The following is a 20,072-nucleotide window of genomic DNA, read 5'->3' on the forward strand; positions in this document are numbered from 1 at the left end:
GGATTACCATAATTATTATTATTATTTGCCAAATGCCAGAATAATGAGAGAGAGAGAATTTTTAAGGCATTTTTATTACTTTCTGCAATGTCAGAAGTTTACATACACTAAGATTACTATGCCTTTAAACAATTCTGGACTGCCCATATGATGATGTCATGTGTTTGGAAGCTTCTGTTAGGTTTGTTGGCAGCAAAACACACCTGTGGTTAGAGACACACCTGTGGTTGTATATAAATGCTCACCTGAAACACACTGCTTCTTTGTGTAGCATCTTGGGAAAGTCTAAAGAAATCGGCCAAGATATCAGGAAGAGAATTGTGGACTTGCACAAGTCTGGCTCAACCTTGGGTGCAATTTCAAGATACCTGACGGTGCCTCGTTCATCTGTACAAAGAATTATACACAAGTACAAACAAGATGGGAATAGCCAGCCATAATACCGCTCAGGAAGGAGACGGGTTCTGTGTCCCAGAGATGAACGTGCTTTGTTCCGACATGTGCAGATCAACCCAAGAACAAAAGCAAAAGACCTTGTGAAGATGATGGCGGAAGCTGGTAAGATTGTGTCAATATCCACAGTGAAACGAGTACTGTATCAGCATGAGCTGAAAGGCCACTCTGCCAGGAAGAAGCCATTACTCCAAAAGAAACATAAAAAAGCCAGATTAATGTTTGCAAATGCACAAAGGGACAAAGACCTACATTTTTGGAGACATGTCCTGTGGTCAGACGAAACTAAAATTGAACTTTTTGGCCATAATGACCATCGTTACATTTAGAGGAAAAAGGGAGAAGCTTGGAAGCCTAAGAACACCATCCCAACTGTGAAACACGGGGGTGGCAGCATCATGTTGTGGGGTTGTTTTGCTGCAGGAGGGACTGGTGCACTTCACAAAATAGATGGCATCGTGAGGAAAGAAGATTATGTGGAAATACTGAAGCAACATCTCAAGACATCAGCCAGGAAGTTAAAGCTTGGGCGGAAATGGGTCTTCCAAATGGACAATGACCCGAAGCATACTGCCAAACTGGTTACAAAGTGGCGTAAGGATAACAAAGTCAATGTTTTGGAGTGGCCATCACAAAGCCTGATCTCAATCCTATTGAAAATTTATGGGCAAAGCTGAAAAGGCAGGTGCGAGCAAGGCGACCAACAAACATGGCTCAGTTACACCAGTTTTGTCAGGAGGAATGGTCCCAAATTCCGACCAACTATTGTGTGGCAGAAAAGGGAAGTCGCCAAGAGGTATCACATTTGTGTACTGTCCTGGTACACATCCCCCCACTGGACCAACTATTGTGAGAAGCTTGTGGAAGGATATCCAAAACGTTTGACCCAAGTCATACTGTTTAAGGGCAATGGTACCAAATATTAATGAAATGTATGTAAACTTTTGACTTTGCAGAAAGTAATAAAATGCCTTATAACGTTCTCTCTCTCATTATTCTGGCATTTGGCAAATAATCATTATGGTAATCCTAATTGACCAAAAACAGGAAAGGTTTATTCAGATATTGAGAAAACATGCATATGTGTCTTTTTATACAGTGTATGTAAACTTCTGGTTTCAACTGTAGCACATGTAGATCTTGATATGGATTTGATGGGTTTCGCCTCTTTTTAAAAAAAAACATGTGGGCAGGACAAGGGCAACATTTACCAGAATACTGGCATAAATTATAAATTAAATCTATGCTACCGTATTTTTCGCCCCATAAGACGCACTTCCCCCCCCCAAAAGTGGGGGGGAAATGCCCCTGCATCTTATGGGGCGAATGCTGCCATTTTACATCGCAGACTGCGATGTATCAGCTGGAGGGGGAGGGAGGAGGGGCCGGTGGCATGCAAATGCGGCAGGGCTGGTGCGGTCACTGTACTCCGGCCCCGCCGCTCACTCACTTTCTTAATGCCTAAACCTTTTATAATAATAACTTTAATTGAAGTTCCGATCCACAGCCCCATCTGTACTACTTACTAAATGTCCTGTAGCAGGCGGGCGGGCGGCCGGAACTCACTGACATCACGTGCCTGTGCCGCCTACTTCATTCATAAAGTAAGCGGCACAGGCACGTGACATCAGTGAGTTACGGCCGGCCGCCCGCCCTGCTCTGCTCTGCCTGCTACAGGACATTTAGTAAGTAGTACAGATGGGGCTGGGGATTGGAACTTCAATTAAAGTTATTATTATAAAAGGTTTAGGAATTAAGAAAGAGAGTGAGCGGTGGGGCCGGAGTACAGTGACCGCACCGGCCCTGCCGCATTTGCATGCCACCGGCCCCTTTTCCCTCCCCCTCCCACAGGTTTAGCTCCGGTATATTAGGGCATCTGTGGATGCCACTATTATGGGGTGGGGGATATGTGGATGGCACTGTTATGAGGTGGGGGATCTGTGGGTGACACATATATAGCAGTGCCATCCACAGATCCACACCCCATAACAGTGCCATCCACAGATCCCCCTCAATAACAGTGCCATCCACAGATCACCCCCCCATAACAGTGCCATCCACAGATCCCCCCATAACAGTGCCATCCACAGATCCCCCCCATAACAGTGCCATCCACAGATCCCCCCCATAACAGTGCCACCCACAAATCCCCCCATAACAGTGCCACTTACAGATCCCCCCCATAACAGTGCCATCCACAGATCCCCCATAGTAGTGTCATGCACAGACCACCATTAGTTCAAAACCCACCAAAAGCACACCTTTTTGTTAAAAATATATTTTTTCTTATTTTCCTCCTCAAAAACCTTATGGGCCGGTGCGTCTTATAGGGCGAAAAATACGGTAATTCCTAGCTGGCACAGATTTGAGTTCCTAGCACACGGATATCCCAGGTGTAGCAAAATTATTAAAAGGCATGCAGCTGCTTAAGACTGGCATACTACATGCTGGTCTTCAAAAATGGGCCTACTTGCTGACAGTTTCCATGCAGATACATATTTTTTTCTGCACTACAAACATCAAGTAAAATTTAATTTAAAAAATGTTGTAAAAATTTACAAAAAAAGCTAATGAAGATATGAATATACTAGATTTTGCATGCAATGAGTTTACAGTCAATGGTAGACAAAGTTGTGCTTTTCTACACTGTTTGTACATTGTAATAAATATGTGATGAAATCACACTATACATTTACCTGCAGTGACACGTAAAACTAGAGAAAACACATTACCACATCACATTGAGTCGTGCTAGATGGCACCTTTGCCAGCTCTGCTACATCTGTAGCTCTCATGGGCTGTATACATGTACTGTGTCATTGGCTGCTGCATAGAACTTGCATACAAAACCTCATGTCGTTCCTGGTACCAAAAAGATATATATATCAAAAAAATTTTTACAAGTTTAAAGGGAACATGTCACCGGGATTTTGGGTATATAGCTGGGGACATGGGCTGCTAGATGGCCGCTAGCACATCCGCAATACCAAGTCCCCATAGCTCTGTGTGCTTTTATTGTGTAAAAAAACCTATTTGATACATATGCAAATTAACCTGAGATGAGTCCTGTCCCGGAGATAAGTCCAGCGTGAAGGAGCCCAGCACCCCCCCGCATCCTTATAATCTCCTCCTTGCTCCCCGACGTCAGAAAGCTAGAGCGCTGTAATCTCGCGATGCGCGAGCTCGCGCATGCGCAGTTCTTTCCCTGAGGCTGATGCCAGCACAGGGAAGGAACACTATGACGAAACTGCGCATGCGCTAGCTCGCGCATAGCGAGATTACGGCGCTCTAGCTTTCTGACATCGGGGAGCAAGAAGGAGATTCTGAGGATGCGGGGCGGTGCTGGGCTCCTTCACGCTGGACTCATCTCAGGGACAGGACTCATCTCAGGTTAATTTGCATATGTATCAAATAGGTTTTTTTACACAATAAAAGCACACAGAGCTATGGGGACTGGGTATTGCGGATGTGCTAGCGGCCATCTAGCAACCCATGTCCTCTATACACAAAATCCCGGTGACAGGTTCCCTTTAACAATTTACATTTCCTATGTCATGACACAACTACAAGTGTCAGCGCTAAGGGGGTAATTTAGCCCTTTAGCCAGTGATGGCCAGTTCGCAGTGTTCGCCAGCGAACACATGCGGGCTGCCATCTTTAGTAAGGTAGACTCACCCATCCGGCGATGCACAGGTAAGCCCTTACCTGTGCTTGTGCCGGTCTAAAATCAAACGCAGTCACCGGGAGCAGGCAGTTTCCGAGAACAGCCCGATGAAGGCCCCCGGCGGCTGTTCTCGGAACTGCCTGCTCCCTGTGACTGCGTTTGATTTCAGACCGGCTGCCGGCACAGGCACAGGTAATCAAACGCAGTCACCGGGAGCAGGCAGTTCCGAGAACAGCCCGATGAAGGCCCCCGGCGGCTGTTCTCGGAACTGCCTGCTCCCTGTGACTGCGTTTGATTTCAGACCGGCTGCCGGCACAGGCACAGGTAATCAAACGCAGTCACCGGGAGCAGGCAGTTCCGAGAACAGCCCGATGAAGGCCCCCGGCGGCTGTTCTCGGAACTGCCTGCTCCCTGTGACTGCGTTTGATTTCAGACCGGCTCCCGGCACAGGCACAGGTAAGGGCTTACCTGTGCATCGCCGGACGGGTGAGTCTACCTTACTAAAGATGGCAGCCCGCATGTGTTCGCTGGTAAACACTGAGAACTGACCATCACTGCCTTTAGCTGGTGGGGGATCCGCCGAAGTTATGTAGAGGCGCCGGCCTTTATGTAACTTCAGCATATCCACCGCCGGTGTAAATGTAAAGCTACTTTCACACCTGCGTTCAGGTGTCCGCTCGTGAGCTCCGTTTGAAGGGGCAGACGAGCGGTCCCGAACGCATCCGTCTGGCCCCAATGCATTCTCAGTGGAGGCAGATCCACTGAGAATGCATCCGCCTGCCAGCGTTCAGCCTCCGCTCCGCTCAGTGAGCGGACACCTGAACGCTGCTTGCAGCGTTCGGGTGTCCGCCTGGCCGCGCGGAGGCGAGCGGATCCGTCCAGACTTACAATGTAAGTCAATGGGGACGGATCCGCTTGAAGATGACACTATATGGCTCAATCTTCAAACGGATCCGTCCCCCATTGACTTTCAATGTAAAGTCTGAACGGATCCGCTCAGGCTACTTTCACACTTAGAAATTTTTCTAAGTTATAATGCAGACGGATCCGTTCTGAACGGATGCAAACGTCTGCATTATCGGAGCGGATCCGTCTGATGAAACATCAGACGGACCCGCTCCGAACGCTAGTGTTAAATTAGCCTAAGCCAGCATCCGAGCTGTCTTACGTTTAGACCATATTCTACACCTAAAACAGGCAAAGAAAATGATGAATGAGAGGGGCTTTCTGGCCTGTCCCCTTCTTTAGACCTGGCGTGAGCGAGGAAAAGTCACATAGGTTATTTGTGCCGCAATCTACGCCAGAAATACGCCTAATATAGGCATATTTCTAATAGTAAATGACCCCCTTTTAGTATCTGATCCTTATAGTATTATTGCTTTCAGTGTGTTTATTTGAAAATGATCATTAGCACCACCCTTCGTCCTCCATACTATTTCGACAAATGAGCATTTGTCAGCAGATAGGTGGGGTGCTTAGAAAGACTGATGATCGGCTGAACTAAAGTTCCTAAAGCATTCGTTCCCTGAGTTCCCCAGCCTGAGTAAATGGACATTAAAGGGGTTTTCCAGGAGTAAACTATTGATGACCTATCCTCAGGACAGATCAATAATATCACATCAGCGGGGGTCCGACTCCCGGTAACCCCAGTGATCAGATGCTTAAAGGGACCACAGTGCTCCAATGAGACCTTCACCCTCTTTCTCTGCCAGAGTCATCACATTCATTGGTCAAATGGACTAGTAGCAGCTCAGTCCCATTCAATTGAATATCAAGCGCAGCCACTATACAATGTACGGCGCCAGTGCTGCAGCCTCTTCAAACAGCTGATCTTGGGGGTGACGGGAGTCGGACCCCCACTGATGCCAGGAGTCAGACCCCCACTGATCTGATATGGGTGACCTATCCTGAGGATAGGCCCTCATCAGGGGGTGTAACTACCATAGCGGCAGACCATGCGACTGCTATGAGGCCCAGGGCAAGAGGGGGCCCATTCGGATCATCCCCTTTTCTACTGGGAGTGAAAACTTGGTCAGGACTCTACCCTCTAAAGAAACAACTTTTAGCAAATGAGGCAGTGGAAACAATGGCCCAAGGGTCATTGAAAGGGGTTTAGGTGGAAACCCTTCTGTCCTGCGTGGGGGGCCTGGCTTTATCCTTGCTATGGGGCCCTTCTCTATGTACGTCACTGGCCCTCATTAATGTACTCCCAGAAAACCCCTCTAATAACCGGTCAGGGACGAATCAATGATTTACAAAGTCATGAGATCATCTGCACAGAACCACCCACATGACGGCTCTTTGTCTCCTATTTTTCCCCGGTGCAGCTATATTTCCTCCATGTCTTCACATTTCAAGCTGCCAGACCTCCTCATTTAAATGTGAGATGACAACGATAAATGAATCACACAAATTTCTCCAGAATCCTATTCATCTTCTGGAATAATAAAAAAAAAGTCCCTGAAGATGGAGAAAGGAAATTATCACCTTGTAACAAGTTATGCAAATGAAGCCGGGCTATTCCTATGGGATACAAGGAAAGCGTACTTCGATTATTCCTTGGTGGATCTAGCACCATGTGTCCACCTGACATACTGTAATTGCACATGATAAGATTAAAGGAAATGCAACAGCAAGAATAAAATAGATGAATGAAGTGGAAATGCGAATGAAAGAAACAGGAGAACCGGAGACTCTAAGTACTCAAACCCATTTTAACAACCTAAAGAGTTCTCAGAGGTTAGACCACTGGCTGCTGACTGTCATGACATGAAAAGGCATGGACAACCTTCCCAGGGCAATCACGAATGCAGGCTTTTTAGAAAGTAGCCATCTCCAATCTGTATATGGCCGGTTATAGAACTTAAAGAGGTTATCCAAGATTAATAAAGGTCTCCCAGTGTGGCCGACCAGTGGTGGAGATCATACTTACCTGGTTCCCGCCACTGGGTTCAGTCTCTGTGGCTCCCAGGCTGGCTCTTCCACTGCAGTGCTGAAAACAACATCCGTCAATGGGGGGGGACACGTGACCGATCCAGCCAATCACAGGCCGCTAGGAGAGCAGGTCACCGCTGTGGCCTGTGACTGGCTGCAGCAGTCATCTGTTGACAGATGTTGTTTTCAGCACTGCAGGGAGAGGAAGACCCAGCCCGGGAGCCACAGAGACCGAACCCAGTAATTATGATCACCACTCCAGGTTGGTCACTCCGGGAGGTCCTTATTCGTCTTGGATAACCCCTTTAATAGGGTTATTCCACCATCCATAGGATAGTGAGAAGTGTTTGACATCTGAGAGTCTCACTTCTGGGAATCTTACCAATCTTGAGAACAGGGGTACAAAGCCTCTTGCCTGAATGGAGTGACAGTCACACAAACGCCATTCATTTTCTATGGACCTGACAAGGACAGCTGAGTGCTGTACTCAGGACCTTCACTCTCATGATCAGTGAGGGCCCCAGCAATTACCCACTTATATACAGCTATGATAGGACCAGCCCTTTTAAAGGGGTATTCCTATCACAGACAATGGGGGCATATTGCTAGGATATGCCCCCATTGTCTGATAGGTGTGGGTCCCACCTCTGGGACCCACACCTACGACGAGAACGGAGCGGGGAGAGCTGTGGCTGGAGGACCCCGGATGTCCACGGTGCTCCCATAGAAGTGAATGGGAGCACACCGCACATGTGCAGCCCCTGCTCTCATTAATTTCTATGTAGCATAGAAATGAATGGAGGGCGGCTGCGCATGCGCAGTGCGCCCTCCGTTCATTTCCCTGCTCCGTTCTCATTGTAGGTGCGGGTCCCAGAGGTGGGACTCGCACCTATCAGACAATGGGGGCATATCCTAGCGATATGCCCCCATTGTCTGTGATAGGAATACTCCTTTAAGGTAAAATAATACACACTCTCCATTATTAGATGATTAGTAGCCATCATGAAGTGGATTTGTCGACCTCAAAAGATAACCTGGAGTCCCTTGTAATAAGTTTTTTCCACTGTCCTTTGTATTTTTTTTCATGCAAATAACAGATGGATGGATAACAGACCATTATCTATGCCTAGAGGAAAAAAGAGGAAGGAGTGAGACCATGGAGTTCTGCCAGAAGAGGTGGTGATGATGAACTTAATAATAGTTCAAGAGGGGCCTGGATGTATTTCTGGAGTGTAAGTTATAGCTACTAGATTTCTAAAGAAAAGGGTTGTTGACCAGAGAATTATTCTGATTGGCAAATTTAGGGTCGGAAAGGAATATTTTCCCTAAGATAAGAAAAAACGGGTTTCTACTTCATGGGTGATTCTGACTTTCTTTGGATGAGCATTGTAAAATCTGATCCACGCTCCCTTCAATTCACAGAAAGAAGTCCAGGGAAGGAAAGACACTCTAGTTGTTCTGCCAGTAGCTCCACACGGAAATCCAGATAATCACTGCACCCTACACCTCCAATGCTTCAGCTACATCGAATCTCCGCCTAGATCCCTCTCAGGAACACAGACAGAGAGATCCAATAGTGAAATATCCAACCCAAGTTTCGCACTTGCTTCCTTCTGCCAATGCCCTTGAGGGAATCTGCCAGACTCTGCTCCTGCAAGTGCTCTGGCGCTTCACTGGAGGTGGAGCTTCACTGTGTCGGCAGAGCATTGAGCTGCTTCACAGCCCCTCCCCTCTGAGCGACAGTTGTAGTTTTCTCCTGGTTGGATGCTACAGCTGTCACTCAGAGCAGAGGGGAGTGGCTGTGTAACAGCTCAATGCACAGAGCACTTCACGCTACCTCCTGGGCACTTGCAGGAGCAGAATCAGGCAGAAAAAAAAGATCATATTCCTACTACTTCTGATAATAAAAGAAGGAACTTTGACAAAGCGTCATGTGAGGCGTGACATGGCCATCATTCCCATCTGTGAGAAGGACCTTTGTGTGCCTTTGCGGGGTTTTGCGTGCCATATGAACTCTTTCATCCTACAGAAGGCTTTTCTGTGAAAGTACTGAACACCACTGATGAATGACTGGAACAGACTGGAGAGGGATACGTATTCAAGCAATTAGCGCAGTGTGTGGATGGTGCAGTGTTAGCGCAGTGTGTGGATGGTGCAGTGTTAGCACAGTGTGTGGATGGTGCAGTGTTAGCGCAGTGTGTGGATGGTGCAGTGTTAGCACAGTGTGTGGATGGTGCAGTGTTAGCGCAGTGTGTGGGTGGTGCAGTGTTAGCGCAGTGTGTGGGTGGTGCAGTGCCGGGCACTCTCTGTACTGGACTGAAGTCCACAGCAGGTATCAAAACTGCTGGCGGACTCGCTTTAAAGCCCACGTGATGACTCAACAACTAGGCCTCCTTTATTTCAGCTTCAGATAGGTTCAGAAAATCACTCTGTTTCTTAGCGTAGCATGCCTTCTTCTTATAGTCTGCTGCTTTTGTTACCATAGTATCGATATTTGCACTTCTGAGCCGTCACAAAACATTTCATCTGCAGCCAAATGTTTAAGCGTTTCTTTAAACTTGATAACTGTATTTTCAATTAAAATATCAGACAGAAATCTAAATGAATGAGCGTTAATCCGCGCTCACTACAGTTAAAACCATCCTAATGAGATTAAGCCCAGATGTTTTCAGCTAATGCAATTGTGTGAAGTCTACAGGAAGACCAGACTGAATGCATGCATTAGTGGACTCCGTAGAGACAGTCTCCTTAACCTCATTAAAGGGGCTGACTAATTTCGACAGCTCTTTTCAATATACATATATATATGCATCATGGAGGGGGGTTCACTGCTTGGGCCCCCTCCTCCCCTCTATAAACCAGACACTAAACAAAGGCAACCTCTGGCCCATCACTAATTAACGTGCTTCCCCATTTATGTATGTTAACATACACTAAATAACTGTAAATGGCGTTTTGGAAAAATCATGGCTGGGACCTACAGATAATCAGAGAGATATCTAGTATCATATGAACCAATTTTTTAGGCCAAATTACTTCAACAGTGGGAAGTATATTTTCATGTATTCTGACCGATGCGGAATATTTCAACTGGTCAAAGCGGATCAAAGACAAAATGATTCTTAAGCCTATGGATGGCCATACACACTAAATTTAGGTTAACCAAACTAGCCAATGACTGGCTGACCTTCTAATGTGAATGAAATGTTGGGCTGATGTCTATTTGGCATTTGTTGGGGGAAAAGGTACATTTCTATGAATTTAGATGCAGGAATGAATGGATTAATTAATTCCTCAATGAAATGTATCTAGGCAGCTTCACTATGAGATCTCCACGATGGCACTGAGAGGAGGACAGCAGGGAAGATACTGAGCATGTTAGTCCACCATTGAATGCAGAAGAAGATGGACCAGAAGAATAAGCAGGAGAAGATGGAAAATGTTATGGACATAAAAAAATAATTTGCATGTGTATTGCAATAATACTTCATTAGAAATGCCCTAGACATTGCATAGTAATACTTTCGTGGGATAACCCCATTATATCTCCTTGACCATGTATGGTCCTGCTGAGGGTGCTGACAGCAGTCTGCAGGAGACCTTCATTTAACAAGAAAGACCCAACACCGTCATTAGGAAAGTATGAATTCTAAGAAATAATAATCCCCTGATGTAAATTATTATGCCGTTAGAAGTCACTTGTTATCCTTTGTTTTTGTACAGTCCAGTAGAGAATACGTCATTCCATAAATCTACAAGTTATTTCTAATTATACCCCGATGAACCATCAAGCTTACAACATGCATGGATCATATAATATGTCTGCAGTAAATGCGACAACCTACAAAGGCCCAAAATAGAGAACTCTGTGGGAACCAATACATGAGGCAGGAAGCTACAGTAGAAGGCTGACCTACAACACAAGATCGGACGCCTGCTCTGCAAGGAAACTTGGACTCTGGCGGCTAGACAAGTCAACATATCATAAAATATAATTAACAAGTGAGCCCAGAGATGACAGCGACACATCAAGTGGAAGAAATATTGATGATATAAATCCAAACACCCTTCTCGGAAAGCCAAACCTGCGCACAGTTATGTGGTTAATTAGTAACCGACAATAGATACGAGCTTTCCTATTCTTACCGTCATTGATTGGAACGGTCATACACAAAATGAGCTATGATATCAATCACTGCATACAGTTGTGTAGCCAGAAGGTGAAGAACATCTGATCACAGCACCACAATACATTACAAAGCCATTGGCGGAGATTAAAGGCCAACCAAGGTGACATAGGGTTAGCTAAATGGCGCTTATTCCAGCACTATATTTTTGAAATGGTGATGATGAATGCCACTCAGTGGTGCACTATTTCCCCCCCAACCATAATGTTCCACAAACACAAGAAAGCTGTGGGGTGTAGAACACAGGTTCCCCAGAGGAAAAGTCATAGTGAAATCCATGATTGGTCATGCTACTGCTCCCCTATGCCCTATTCTAAGACAGCAAAACCCAAGCTCTGATGACCACCTTCCACCCTCTGTAAGGATAGCTTGTTTTGTATGTTAGCTCCACCTGCCTATGAAGGGGAGGGTTGGTCGCCTTCCACCAATTCTCTTTCTTGTCTGCATCTACACATATACTACTATCTGTGATGGTTCCTCATTTGGTACTCTTGCTCCAGTGACTACAGCCCACTATGATGATATGTGGTTCATATGGAAGTCAAGTCACGTGGCATTGGCCACCAGAGCCACGTGGTGCAATTATGGACAACAGTGATGGCCAGTTCGCAGTGTTCGCCGACGAACACATGCGATCTGCCATCTTTATTCCCAAGCCCGGCGATGCAGAGGTAAGTCCTTACCTGTGCCTGCGCCGCGAGCCGCTCTGAAACACATGCGGTCACCGGGAGCAGGCAGTTCAGAGAATAGCCTTCATCGGGCTGTTCTCTGAACTGCCTGCTCCCGGTGACCGCATGTGTTTCAGAGCGGCTCGCGGAGCAGGCACAGGTAAGGACTTACCTCTGTATCGCTGGACTTGGGAGTGAAGATGGCAGATAGCATGTGTTCGTCGGCGAACACTGCGAACTGGCCATCACTGATGGACAACACCTAATCATGCAAAGACATAAACAGAGGAGTAAGGCCAACGAAGGACAGCAGTGGAAGAACGGCTCTGAATTTCAGACTTCGTTCACACCTGAGTGGGAGGCTCCATTAATGACCTCCAACAAAAAAAAAAAAAAAAAAAAAGCTGGAAAGCTGGACATAATAGCACAGCAGTGCTCTCTGTTGGAAACCGGATCCCCCCTATGGGGTCTGCTGAGCCCGGCTTGCATCTGTACTGAAATAATATTGCAGAGCAATGGAAATGTTAGCGCAGATGTGAACTGAGCCTTAAAGGTACAGTATACCGTTCTTTATTTTTCATCTGGATTCGCATCACTTTAGTGGCAGTCATATTTGTTCATTTTCTGCTTATTCTAATAGATAAAACGAGGCAGAGCTCCGTTCATACACACCTTCTGCAGCATATTTAATAGCCTATGTCTGCAGAACACACCCAATATGCCAAAGGACCAAGACCCCAATTTTCATTATTTTTTAACTGTGTCCGTATGACACAGTGAATATTACAAACACCATCCCGCTGCCTCCTGTTATATTTAAAGGCGCAATAAAACTAAAGTTGCAAGCCTATAAACGTGAGTTTTATGGAAACAGCTGCCAATACCATTCATGTAGACGTATGCCGATGCTTCAAGGAGATTCTCAGAACTAGAGATATGCCAGATAAAGTAGTGACCATGGGGGCAAACATTTTTGGACTTTCGGTCTGAAAAAAAAAAAAGTATACAGTACACTACCCCTAGTCTAAAATAATAGAAAACAACAGACTGCCTTCAACCGCTTAGCAAATGTACAGCTAGATCTCAGATTAAAATGTTCTTTAAAACCCATGTTATGTCTCCATAATCAGAGGATTAGCTCAAAGAGTCAGTTCTGTCCTAAATACCATGGCAGAGTGGTTCGTTGGCACCCCCTGGTACCCAGCCCCATCCTCTTAGCTGCGCTCCATTCATAATCATCACTATACCATAAAACACCATATAGCAGTAGAATTTTCCTAGGCATGAAATCCACGAGAGGTCCAAGCTGCAGAGCCAGACATCCTCATAGCGCAGCATTACCCGTTTTCTGTATCGTCTCTAGCCCGTGGAAATTATCTCTAAAGAACTTCATGGAGTCAATAGGATTACACCGTCTGCATTATAGGACCACGTTTCATCTCTACAACTCAATTCTGAACTTTTTGATAGGATCACAAGGCACTTACAATGAGTTACACTATTAGCATTTCTATAGATAAAACGCCAGGTCTCTACCATAGGCCGAGCTTAATCCTTTATGATCACGCCTGAGTATTTGCCTACACGCTACCTACCATGTATATGTATCTGTGGGACTTCACCCCACACCATGCCTCGGTGGAACACCACTTTTTCCTAAATGCAAAAACTCTCTGGGAACAATTCTCTGTAGGATTACACTGTACTCTACTAGTGGAAACTGACATATGATTCCACTTTGGGGCGAAAAAAGGGGGATATCCAGCTGAGCAGCCTGAACTGAATCCCATTGTAGATGCATACGTTATTAACCCTTCAGAGGGCTCTGCTGCACAGTCAGCTAGCACAACACAGCACAGGACTACCAGAACTATGGCCCACCACCTCAAGAGTTAATGCTCTCTGCATTCTACCTGTAAGTGCGCTGCGAGCCTGCCTCGTTGTTTTCTACGCCACATCTACCAGTATAATGGCTTGTAAGTGGGGCTCCAAGGGAGTCATCTTGTACATGAATGCAGTGCCCTAACGTAGGCATTGAGTGCGACACACACGTCGAACACGTCACCAGCTTGATCCCATGTACCACGATATGATAAAGTATGGAGCACAAATTGATGTTGACAGTATTCACCGAAATGATAAATGGATCACACTGCGTTCGGGAACAGCATGGCTGGATTGAAAGGTGACCGCTCTATCAAAGGGATGACCTTGTCCTATTCTTGTCCATATTGCAGAAGAGATGGGCCATTTCCATTGATGGGAGTGAGAAAAATGTGGAGTGTACACAGAAGATATCTGTATTTTGTGGACTGGTGGTTTGCGGACTGAAATACGGACAAGGCCGTGAGCTTGTGGCGTTGAAGGGGCTGTTCGCATTTGGGGAGGGGGGTTGGCATCCTGGGCAGACCTGCGAAGGGAGGCATATTTCCCCAGCCTCCGCTGGTTTCCCTGATGTAAACTTCCTGCCAATTGCTGACTGCAGCGGTGACCTGCTCCCATTGCGTCATGACAAGTGGTCACGGACAAGGGGAAAAGGTCAGCGCAGTGGCCAGCGATTGGCTGCAGCGTCGAGCATGAAGTTTACATCGAGGGGGCCCAGAGGAACAGCCAAAGCCGTGAAGCAAAGGAGTGCCAGTGCCGGGAAGCAGGGAAAGTATGCATCCCTTCGCAGGTCTGTCCAGGAGAAGGGTTGCCAAAACCCACCTCCTCCTGGACACCTTTAAAGGGACTTTCAAGAATGCTCCAATTCATATGTAGACACTCCACATAGAATATACAGTGATCAATATAGAGGGATTACAAATTTCAACAGAGAGTATATAGCTAAGTCAGTGGAAGTAAAGTGAAACTCAGAGTTAGGGAACTGGAGCTAATCCAGGGACCCTTCAAAAGCACATGACCTCTTATAGAAAGTTCATATGCAAGTGCTCACAGCCCAGCCGAGTCTTGTAGTGGCCTGACCTGAGCAGAAAACAACCCAAAATGTTTGCCTCCAATTTCATGGCACATCACCTACCTCAGTCCTGGAGGTAGCCAAGCAAAAAACTTTACAGCAATGATAGTCTGCCACAATCACATTATTAAATACGTAAAACTGCTGTAAAGGACCTGAAACACGCCACTAGGCTTGCACTGCACATCAGCACATGCTGCTAGGAATAGCCCATGGACATACAAGTCTTCTATCATCAGATACTGCTAATAACGAGACATTATGTATCAAAGACCAGTAAGTATAAGACCAGTGTAGCCTGGTTTCACAGACTGGAAACTATCCTGCACTACCAGTTAAAAGTAGCAGAGGCTAGTAATCATCTCCCATGGAAAGAGTTGCAAGAGACCAGAGAAAGCAACAGGTCTTATTCACATGACAATGTGACATCTGGCCCCCACGGGGTCCTTCACAAACCAGAGACTAGCATTAGGGCTTGTTCACATTGTTCCTCCAGTATAATAGGAGCAAAACAACGGAAATACTGGAGGTGCCCAATCTGTCAGATCCAGAGAGACTAAACTGACTATGCAGGGGTCCGTCAGGTTTCCCGGTATGGCGTCCGTCATTATACTGGATAGTGTTGCATGTTGCAGTATTGTATCCTGCTTTTTTTTAGCAGAATCTGCAACAGAAGTGTAGTTACTGGTGTGGTATAACTAGCAGTGTGGTTACTAGTGTGGTATAACTAGCAGTGTGGTTACTAGTGTGGTATAACTAGCAGTGTGGTTACTAGTGTGGTATAACTAGCAGTGTGGTTACTAGTGTGGTATAACTAGCAGTGTGGTTACTAGTGTGGTATAACTAGCAGTGTGGTTACTAGTGTGGTATAACTAGCAGTGTGGTTACTAGTGTGGTATAACTAGCAGTGTGGTTACTAGTGTGGTATAACTAGCAGTGTGGTTACTAGTGTGGTATAACCAGCAGTGTGGTTACTAGTGTGGTATAACTAGCAGTGTGGTTACTAGTGTGGTATAACTAGCAGTGTGGTTACTAGTGTGGTATAACTAGCAGTGTGGTTACTAGTGTGGTATAACTAGCAGTGTGGTTACTAGTGTGGTATAACTAGCAGTGTGGTTACTAGTGTGGTATAACCAGCGGTATATTATAGCAACTGATTTTTTCTAGTTACTAATCTGTTACATACTGTTACTGGTGTTATAGGCTACTATAGGGGCTCATTCACATCTGTTGCAGAGGCCTCTGAAGGAGCCCATATAGTAGCCTATAACACCAGTAACAGTATGTAACAGATTAGTAACTAGAACAAATCAGTTGCTATAATATACTGCTAGTTATACCACACTAGTAACCACACTGCTAGTTACAGCTGACAGCTACTGGTTATAACATACTAGTAACTATAATACACTGCTAGATACAGCTGACAGCTATAATACACCACTAGTTGTAACACACTGCTAGTAATAACACTGATGTACTGGTTACAGCATACTAGTAACATTACTTTTAGTTGCTTATAACACTACGGACTATAACACATTAATAAGTATAATCCACTACTAATAACAACTAGCAGCAATCATAGTCTGCTAGGGTAAGCAAGTCATATATAACAGACTAGTAGATATAATACATTAGCCTATGGCACAGTAGTATGTGGTAGACTAGTAAGTACACTTTTAGTTGTGTATAACAAACTACCAGATTAAAACAATAGTAAATATAATGCACAACTAGTTCCAGACAGCAGCTATAACACACTACTAGTAATAACACACTACTAGAGTATATAGAACACACTACTAGTAATAACACACTAGAGTATATAGAACACACTACTAGTAATAACACACTAGAGTATATAGAACACACTACTAGCAATAACACACTAGAGTATATAGAACACACTACTAGCAATAACACATTAGAGTATATAGAACACACTACTAGCAATAACACACTAGAGTATATAGAACACACTACTAGTAATAACACACTAGAGTATATAGAACACACTACTAGTAATAACACACTAGAGTATATAGAACACACTACTAGTAATAACACACTAGAGTATATAGAACACACTAGAGTATATAGAACACACTACTAGTAATAACACGCTAGAGTATATAGAACACACTACTAGTAATAACACACTAGAGTATATAGAACACACTAGAGTATATAGAACACACTACTAGTAATAACACACTAGAGTATATAGAACACACTACTAGTAATAACACACTAGAGTATATAGAACACACTACTAGTAATAACACACTAGAGTATATAGAACACACTAGAGTATATAGAACACACTACTAGTAATAACACACTAGAGTATATAGAACACACTACTAGCAATAACACACTAGAGTATATAGAACACACTACTAGTAATAACACACTAGAGTATATAGAACACACTACTAGTAATAACACACTAGAGTATATAGAACACACTAGAGTATATAGAACACACTACTAGTAATAACACACTAGAGTATATAGAACACACTACTAGTAATAACACACTAGAGTATATAGAACACACTACTAGTAATAACACACTAGAGTATATAGAACACACTACTAGTAATAACACACTAGAGTATATAGAACACACTAGAGTATATAGAACACACTACTAGTAATAACACACTAGAGTATATAGAACACACTACTAGTAGCTTCTAACACTACTGGATATGTAACTGTAATCCACTACTAGTTATAACACCACAGTATGTATAACAGAAGTCTAGCCTATAAATCACTATACCATTATAAGTGACAAAACACTACTTGCCTATAAAATACAATAGTGGTTATAAGACACTGCTACTTATAATGCACTGAAGGATACAGGTAATGTATTAACCGGTTATAAGACAATACTGAATCTAACAAACTAGCAGCTATAATAAATTAATTAGTAGTAGTGGATGTAACACATACTAGCATCTATAATACAGAGCTGGTTACATATACACCAGTAACACACTAGCAATAGTCATCTCCTGCCTATAGTATAACACACTGGTAATTATAACTAGTATCTAATATTATAGTAAATGATAAATACTATTACAGCTACCGGTATATAACACTAGTTTCTTATAATACTCTGCTGCTTATACTAGTATACATAATACACTACTAGAAGTATATATAATTACTAGAAGTATATAATACACTACTAGACGTATATAACGCCGTACTAGAAGTGTATATATATATATAATACACTACTAGAAGTGTATATATATATAATACACTACTAGAAGTATATATATAATACACTACTAGAAGTATATATATAATACACTACTAGAAGTAAATATAATACTGAACTAGAAGTATATAACCCTGTACTAGAAGTATATATATAATACACTACTAGAAGTATATATAATACACTACTAGAAGTATATAATGCCGTACTAGAAGTATATAATGCCGTACTAGAAGTGTATATATATATAATACACTACTAGAAGTATATAATGCCGTACTAGAAGTATATATATAATACACTACTAGAAGTATATAACACCGTACTAGAAGTATATATATAATACACTACTAGAAGTATATATAATACACTACTAGAAGTATATATATAATACACTACTAGAAGTATATATAATACCGAACTAAAAGTATACATAATACACTACTAGAAGTATATATATATAATACACTACTAGAAGTATATAATACCATACTAGAAGTATAGATATGATACACTACCAGAAGTATATAATACCGAACAAGAAGTATATAATACACTACTAGAAGTATATAACGCCGTACTAGAAGTATACAATACACTACTAGAAGTATATATATAATACACTACTAGAAGTATATAATACCGAACAAGACGTATATAATACACTACTAGAAGTATACATAATACACTAGCAATAATCCTCTCCTGTCTATGGTATAACACACTGGTGAGTATAACTAGTACCTAGTAAACTATAAATAATATACTGCACTAGTTTCTTATAGCACTCTCCCGTACAGAACAGTCCGGTCGCTATAACAGACTGCTTTCCCACCACACTGTATACTGGACTACCAGCTCCACACACTGCGGGGTATCTGTGATGTAGCAGTGCTGTGATCAGCAGAGAAGAGCAGGTTACCTCCGGGTAGCAGTCTTTGGCGAACACATGAAGCAGAGCCGTCTTTCCACACTGAGTGTCCCCGACCACCACTATTTTACAGCGAGACATCTGCTTCTCCATTCTGTATTCGGTGTCCTCAGCCCTCTCCTCCCTCATGGAGAGCCCCCCTGCCCAGTGGAACAGAGCCCCCCGGTACAGTCCACACATCAACTGCGATCCTCAGCCTCCCAACATCGCTCCTTCACTGCACAGTCCGGCCAGCAGGCACTCGGTCTGCCAGCGGTGGGGTAACGCCTCCTAACCACGGCGCGCCAATGAGAAGCCGACTGTAGGTGTCCTGATTACCATAATGGGCGTGGTCTAGAGGTTTGGGGAGACTGTAAATTGAGGAGGATTGGGATTATGGGAGCGGCATGTAGTACGGCGCGCTCACCTGACACAGGCGACAGAGGGTTAACGAAAGCGGCGCTCAGTGTGAATGGGAGCGAGCGCTGTATGACTGCAGCTGTACTACGTGCTGATTGGCGTTCTGTATGCTAGTAACTATACAATACTAGCAAGTATAGACCTAACACGTAGAGAGTATACTATAACCAAATGATGTGCAGGATGAATAGTATTAGCAAGTGTATAGTACTAACTGTATGATACTAGTGTTTCACTCCTCAGGTAGGCAGCTATGACATCACTAATATGTTGCAGGCAAGCTTCAATGACATCACAACTGGGTTGCAGTCAGGTCAGCTACGGTGACATCACAAGTGGGTTTCAGTCAGGTGAGCTACTGTGACATCACAGGCTGATTTCAGGCAGGTGAGGTACTGTGACATCACAAGCTGGTTGCAGTCAGGTCGGCTACCGTGACATCACAAGCTGGTTTCAGTCAGGTAAGGTACTATGACATCACAAGCTGGTTTCAGTCAGTTGAGCTACTGTGACATCACAAGCTGGTTTCAGTCAGGTGAGCTACTGTGACATCACAAGGGGGTTTCAGTCAGGTGTGCTACTGTGACATCACAAGGTGGTTTCAGTCAGGTGTGCTACGGTGACATCACAAGTGGG

At 44.1% G+C, this 20,072-nt stretch overlaps 1 protein-coding gene across 1 annotated transcript in view; it reads right to left on the reverse strand.

The window, feature by feature from the left end:
* Window positions 1–19,261, reverse strand: part of RND2 (Rho family GTPase 2) — a 95,844-nt gene extending 76,583 nt beyond the window's left edge. The window contains exon 1 of the mRNA XM_040436517.1: window positions 19,029–19,261. Coding sequence (XP_040292451.1) covers window positions 19,029–19,217 — 189 coding nt within the window. The 5' untranslated portion in view covers window positions 19,218–19,261. The remainder of the gene's footprint in view (window positions 1–19,028) is intronic.
* Between the last annotated feature and the right edge of the window lie 811 nt (window positions 19,262–20,072).

The sequence above is a fragment of the Bufo bufo genome, chromosome 6 (genome assembly GCF_905171765.1).
Source record: "Bufo bufo chromosome 6, aBufBuf1.1, whole genome shotgun sequence".
Taxonomy (NCBI): Eukaryota; Metazoa; Chordata; class Amphibia; order Anura; family Bufonidae; genus Bufo; species Bufo bufo.